Here is a 6,570-nt window from a genome sequence, read left to right as displayed (position 1 = left end):
CGGAGTTTCTTTCAAATCAACATCCGAGTCAAACGAATTCCTTTCAACTGACGTGGCTAACCCCTTTTTCTTCTAATTTTAGCGTCAACATTTCAGACTCTGGCTCGCGTGGTCTGCGCCAAAACCTGACCTAAAACCACTACCACACCCACGCGTCACCCTCTCTTTCTCCTCCCCTCCACATCTCTGTCTCTTTGGTTTGGCCAATTCATGTCTTATTTAGCCAAGTTGATGCCTAAAGTTTCATCCTTTCTGCTTGTAAACCCATCACTGTTCCTTTTAATCTCTTATCATCATTCATCACTACCATGAGATCTCAATTTTATAGTTTCTTCAACAGAGCTTAAGCTCCCTTCTCACATGGCTTGTTTGCTCCCACTTTTCTTTCTCTTGATCTCAGTTTCTTCTTCACAACCCACTGAGCTCTTCTTCCCTGGATTCAAAGACTTAAATCCCAACAACTTAACACTTACTGGAGTTGCAGAGGTTGATAAACATAGCATTCTTCGATTGACGAATGACACCAGTCGTTTACAGGGTCATGCTTTTTACAGCTCCCCGTTTAGATTCAAGAACTCCCCTAATGGCCAAGCTTTTTCCTTTTCAACTTCTTTCGTTTTCGTTTCGGTTCCTGAGTATTTAAAGCTCGGTGGGCACGGGCTTGCTTTCACAATCGGTGTTTCTAAATATCTCGAAGCGCTCCCGAGTCAGTATCTTGGGATCCTCAACGCGACTGATAATGGGAACTTCGGTAACCATCTGGTTGCGGTTGAGTTCGACACAGTTCAGGATTTTGAGTTCCAGGACATCAACGACAACCACATCGGCATCGACCTCAACAGCTTGGTCTCGAATGCTTCGGCTCCTGCAGCTTATTTCACCGACGGTAGCACAAAGCAGAATCTCACTCTCAAAAGTGGGAAGCCAATCCAAGCTTGGATTGATTACGATTCGGTTGAAAAAGTCATCAATGTGACCGTGGCACCGAATTCCAGTAGACCCAGATTGCCGATCTTGTCTTTTCATGTAGATCTTTCACCTTTTGTTGAGGAGTTTATGTATGTTGGTTTCTCAGCTTCTACTGGTCTACTTGCTAGTTCGCATTATGTTCTGGGTTGGAGCTTTAAAATCAATGGACAACCCCAAGCTCTTGATCTGTCTTCTCTGCCTAAACTCCCCGGACCACCAAAGAAACATACAGCTTTAACTGTCGGTGTCTCGGTTTCATCTGTCGTTCTCGTAATTATTGCTGCATCCGTCATCGTTTATAGCATCTTCAAGATTAAAAACGCTGATGTGATTGAGGATTGGGAGCTTGAGATTGGACCACAAAGATACCCTTATGAAAAACTCAAGAAAGCAACGAATGGTTTCAGTGACAAGAACTTGCTTGGACAAGGCGGTTTTGGTAAGGTTTACAAAGGAAAATTTCGACATTCAAAGACTGATGTTGCTGTGAAGCGAGTTTCTCATGAATCGAAGCAGGGTTTGCGCGAATTCGTATCCGAAATCGCGAGTATCGGAAGGCTTCGACATCGGAATTTGGTTCAGTTACTAGGATGGTGCAGGAGAAGAGGTGATCTTCTTCTTGTTTATGATTTCATGGCTAATGGCAGCTTGGATCGGTTTTTGTTTGATGAGCCTAAAACAATATTGAATTGGGAGCAGAGATTTAGGATTATAAAAGGTGTTGCTTCGGGTCTTCTTTATTTACATGAAGGCTATGAACAAATTGTGATTCATAGAGATGTTAAGGCGAGTAATGTGTTATTAGATGATGAATTGAATGGGAGATTAGGAGACTTCGGCCTTGCAAGATTGTACGAACACGGTTCGAATCCGGGGACAACTCGGGTAGTTGGCACATTGGGATATCTAGCACCGGAGCTACCCAAAACCGGAAAGGCGACAGCGAGCTCCGATGTCTATGCCTTTGGTGCATTGTTGCTTGAAGTTGCATGTGGGAGAAGGCCAATTGAGCCCAAGGCATTGCCTGAGGAATTAGTGTTGGTTGATTGGGTGTGGGAGAAGTTCATACAAGGGAGACTACTTGATGTGGCAGACTCTAGGCTGAATGGCAAATATGATGAAGGGGAAATGCTGATGGTTCTTAAATTAGGCCTAATTTGTTCAAATGACATGCTCGTGGCACGGCCTACCATGAGTTATGTAGTGAAGTATCTCGACGGAGAGGCCGAATTACCGGAAAATTTGCGGCCACCGATGGCCTTTGATGGCGGCAAAGGTTTCGGAGACGGGTTCGATGCTTTTGTGAATTCATTTGCGTCCTCATCGTGTGATAAAATGAGTTCAAATTCATTCATGGAAACTGGTAATGCTGCTACTAGTTTTGCCTCGCTTTCCACCTCGCCACATCCCCTTCTTAGAGACTAGATAGTGTTTATTAATCCTTTTTCTTCTTTTTTTATATATATTTTCCAAGGGCTGAGCTTGTAAACTATGGGAACATTCAACCAAAGGGACATGGACACTGTTGTTTCACATGTTTGTTGCAAAAAACATTCTCCTTCTGATAATGATTGGGAAAATGTGATGGCGTTAATGATTTTTTCCCCTTCTAGCTCTTATGTCCTCGTATACTTTACAGACATTATTGTCCTTAATTCCAAATTAGTCGACTTAATGTCGTAATCACCATTAATACAGATCTCTATTCCTTCTCTTGTTTTTAGAAAGAATGTTGGGATTCATAGTTGGAAATTGGGCTGCATATTGACCCAAACAACCAAAATTTATAGGTAATTTTAGTAGGGTAGTTTTGATGTACAATAATTTAAATTTAATTTAAGGTCTAAAATATTATTCTATTTAATCTATAAAATTATATAATGTATAATATTTTTAGTTGTAATAAAAAAATATTATATTACGGCGAGAGTCTACAATCGACAAGGTTATATAATTTATAATAATTTCAGTTGCAACATAAAATATTACGAATAATGTAATATTTTTTTATTTCAAATTAAAATATTATCTTTGCTCAACTTAAAAAGTTACATTCTAGATAAAATTTAGTTTACAACTTATTTATGTGTTTTAATCTTATATTAACAAGTTGTATTTTAGATTTTTATAATTTGAGTATAGTTTGGTGGTCTTCATATGGTTAAGGGTGATAATATAATCCAATAGATTTGATTCAATTTAGTATGATAATATATTTTTTTAAAGAAATTAGTTATGAGTCAAAGTTTATAAAAAATTACGTTGAATCGGGTTCAAGTTTAGGATGAAAGATCTCTAATCTTATATGAGGTAACAATATATATATATATATATATATATATATATATAAATTTAGGGATAATTATTATAATATTGATTCTCTCTATTTTTTTAATTAAATTTATATTTTACCAATTAAAATAATATTTTATATATTTGTTGGTTGGAATTGGATATAAATTTTTATCTTAGAACTTAAGTTTGACCGGATAGGTAGAGAGAATATGCTTCTCGAGTTGAATGAAGGGAGTATATGTTTTTCAGATCAAATCATATTCGAATCAAATATATATACTCCTCAAGTTTAATCGAATTAATTAAAAAACCAAATTCAATCCGATTCATTACCATCTCTAGATATGATCCAAAGCAGGAATGGAATCCTTTGGTAGTGGCCTAGTGGCACTGTGGGAGTTCTTGACATTTTAAAAGGCAAATAAGTAGGCAAAGAACAAAGACTCAGAGTTCACCACAAATATCAGTCCAAAACTAAGACTAACCAAATGAACCGACGCTAGAATTATGGCTAAAATATGCAGAAAAGAGAAAGAAGACTGCTGCCCAGAAACATCATCTAGGCTTTTTGACCATTCTTTCAGTACTTGGCTGCATTGATGTGGGATACTAAAACAATATCTCAAGGGACCACTCGCATCTTGTCTTCTAAGACCATTCTGCAGAAATTTCTGACTTTCCTCCCCCATATAAACTTTCATTTTTCCATGTCACCTACAACAAGACAATCCATTTTAAAATTTAGGTCAGGAAAGGCTACCGGTCTAGGGTCATGCATATCACAAACCATAGAAAAGACTACCACTATAAGCAAGACTTGTATCTCTTTCAAATCTTGTTTGGAGGCTACACTTCTACTTTCTTTCCTCTGTCTGTCGAATGTCAAGGTCTCGAAAATCAAAGCCTCTAAAGTTCCATATTCTTCGAAGTTCTTTTAAATTTTTAAAATTTCATGTCCTATACATAATTACATATTTTTTTATGTAATTTCTTGCGGACTCACATGATATATAATCTGATACCTAACAATCAAATCTATTTAACTTGTTGACTTACATAAATTAATTATTATTATTTTTTGGATAATTCGATTTTATTACCCAAATATCTGTATAAAAACAGCTTGTTCAAGAATACAAACAGTATCTACTTACAGCAGAACAGAATTCAGCTATTCAATACCCCAATGATTGCAAAGCATAGTATTAACACTATCATTCCTATTAATACTTCTACCCCTTAGTTGGATAGCAACAATGTGTTTTACAGCATAGAGTAATGCTTCAAAATTCCTTGAGCATCCCTGGAATAGCCTCTTGTTCCTCTCCTCCCAAACAGTGTAAATAAATGTTGTCCAAGCTAATTTCAAAATTGTCGTGAGCAAGGATCTACCTTTCCAAGCATCACAAGCCCAAGCTAAGTGATTTCCCCATGTACGTGATGTCCTTCGCATGCCATTGAGAATGATAACCGCATCCCATAGAGAAATAGCCAGAGGACATTGAATGAATAAATGATCTCTAGTTTCCATCGAGTCATTACAAAGCACACATTTGTCATCGATATCAAACCCAAAACGTTTCAGTCTGTCTTTAGTTGGGAGTCTGTCTAATAAGGCCATCCATGCAATAATACTAAACTTAGGAATATGGAGAGGGAACCAGATCGGTTTGTGCCACGCCACTTTTACCCCTTTGTTTCGAATCAGTAGCCAAATATCCTTAATTTTCTGCACACCAGATGTTAGCACATGGACAGCTTGGAGTCTCATTCTAAGTAAGCGTCGAAAGCTCCAAGTAGTATTAATAGAATCGTTCATATTCCAAAAATCGTTCATAAATCAATTATTACTCTAAGCCCACACCAACTTAATACCAATACTAAAGGTTGTATATAAATCACCATGCAAAGCTCAACATGAGATCTCTTTTGAACTCTCTATGAGATTTTCTCTCATATCTCTAATCTCGATTACCCTGTAAAATCATCGGTTGTGACTCTCCACCCAAACGAAAAGGTGTATAAGACTCAAATCTTGACATTTATTAAAGTATGTCAACCTATAAATATCAATTATCATCTTAGACCCGACCCCAACAATAAAAATGATGTATATAAATTATTATATAAGATTTAACATGAGATGTCTCTCGAATTGTCTCCGAATTTTTTCGTATCTCTCATCTCCATAGGCTCATAAAATCACTAACTACTAATATTCATGTAAACGAAATTATACAAAAATGGGAACAAGACTCAAATCTTGGAATTTGTTATCAACTCATGTAAAAAAATCTAAATTTTACAAAACGGTTTCATCCATCCAAAATTGGGACAAGATAATGCAAACCAGTTGTATTAGTTTAAACAAATGAGCTCCATCATGAAAGTTCATTTATATAACAGTACAAAGACGGAAAAGATAATTGAGAACTTGTTTACAAGTACATAAACAAAAACATCAATGACCTGCCAGCAATATTATTCTAGAAGGCAGATCAAGCTGGATTTTAGCCAATTCTTGGAGGCCTCTCAACTTTTCCTGAAGGGTCAAGATATAATCGAACCCTTCCCCGGTTAAAATCCATGGTAACAAAAGAATTAGCTTGGACCACCTGAATTTGAACCCTCGGCATGTCTTCCTTGATCTTTTTCTCTGCTTCTTCAGGAGTGTGGCCTATTAATTCCGGCCATTCCATTTTTGGTGCAGTGCTTGATCCAGGCAAAATCCCGTAAGTTCCTGCATTTAACCCTGTAATTTAGTTGACTAACGGTGATCATGTATATAATTTTATGAGGAGCAAACAACTTACTTGGTAAAATTGGTGCATCAACAGGCTGTTTATCAGAGGATTCGGTTTGCTGGTTGTCAGCCATGGTAAAACAATGGTGGTTTTGGTGCCTTATAAAGTGGAACTTAGTTTGAATCTCATCTTTCTTTTATTGACTTTATTAAAGTTTCAATCTTTGGTTCTGCCAAATGGAGAGTTTTCCAATAACTCGTGGCATGGGATTTGATAATTACTATGCAATGCACAACAAGAACGTCCCTTTCGTGTTAGGTCTGCTTGTAAATGTTGATTCTCTTAAGAGATCGATAGTTCATTAGGCCTCAAGTGCTGAGATTACTGGTTAATGGCCCAAAAATATGAACTTTAACAAGAATGTTATGATGTTCATTCTACCAAGTCTTACTTAATAATCATGTCCGTAAATTCATTGAATGATTTTAGTGATGAAAATGATACCATAACATGGTTGATCCAAAAATATCTGATGACGAGTATACATGTATTAGTAACATAA

General features: G+C 36.8%; 2 protein-coding genes across 2 annotated transcripts; one reads left to right on the top strand and one right to left on the bottom strand.

The window, feature by feature from the left end:
- Window positions 1-333: 333 nt before the first annotated feature.
- Window positions 334-2,474, top strand: LOC120199832 (L-type lectin-domain containing receptor kinase S.4-like). Its single transcript, XM_039200825.1, has one exon. It carries the CDS (start codon window positions 361-363, stop codon window positions 2,392-2,394), a length of 2,034 nt encoding a protein of 677 aa, XP_039056756.1. The 5' UTR covers window positions 334-360; the 3' UTR covers window positions 2,395-2,474.
- Window positions 2,475-5,751: 3,277 nt separating this feature from the next.
- LOC120199833 (subtilisin inhibitor CLSI-I-like) lies at window positions 5,752-6,141 on the bottom strand. The gene is made up of 2 exons (XM_039200826.1): window positions 6,078-6,141; window positions 5,752-6,016 (listed from the first exon to the last, which is right to left on the bottom strand). Exons 1-2 carry the CDS (start codon window positions 6,139-6,141, stop codon window positions 5,775-5,777), a joined length of 306 nt encoding a protein of 101 aa, XP_039056757.1. The 3' UTR covers window positions 5,752-5,774.
- Between the last annotated feature and the right edge of the window lie 429 nt (window positions 6,142-6,570).

This window comes from Hibiscus syriacus, unplaced genomic scaffold (assembly GCF_006381635.1).
Source record: "Hibiscus syriacus cultivar Baekdansim isolate YM2019G1 unplaced genomic scaffold, ASM638163v2 tig00005582_pilon, whole genome shotgun sequence".
Classification (NCBI taxonomy): Eukaryota; Viridiplantae; Streptophyta; class Magnoliopsida; order Malvales; family Malvaceae; genus Hibiscus; species Hibiscus syriacus.
This window is presented reverse-complemented; position numbering and strand designations above follow the sequence as displayed.

What these genes read in the sequence shown, in the direction of transcription:
- LOC120199832 (XM_039200825.1), top strand. Translation starts at nt 361, where the DNA reads ATGGCTTGTTTGCTCCCACTTTTCTTTCTCTTGATCTCAGTTTCTTCT.
- LOC120199833 (XM_039200826.1), bottom strand. Translation starts at nt 6,141, where the DNA reads ATGGCTGACAACCAGCAAACCGAATCCTCTGATAAACAGCCTGTTGAT. An exon ending in TGATGCACCAATTTTACCAA is followed by an intron (nt 6,017 to 6,077) that starts GTAAGTTGTTTG and finishes ACTAAATTACAG; the next exon opens with GGTTAAATGCAGGAACTTAC.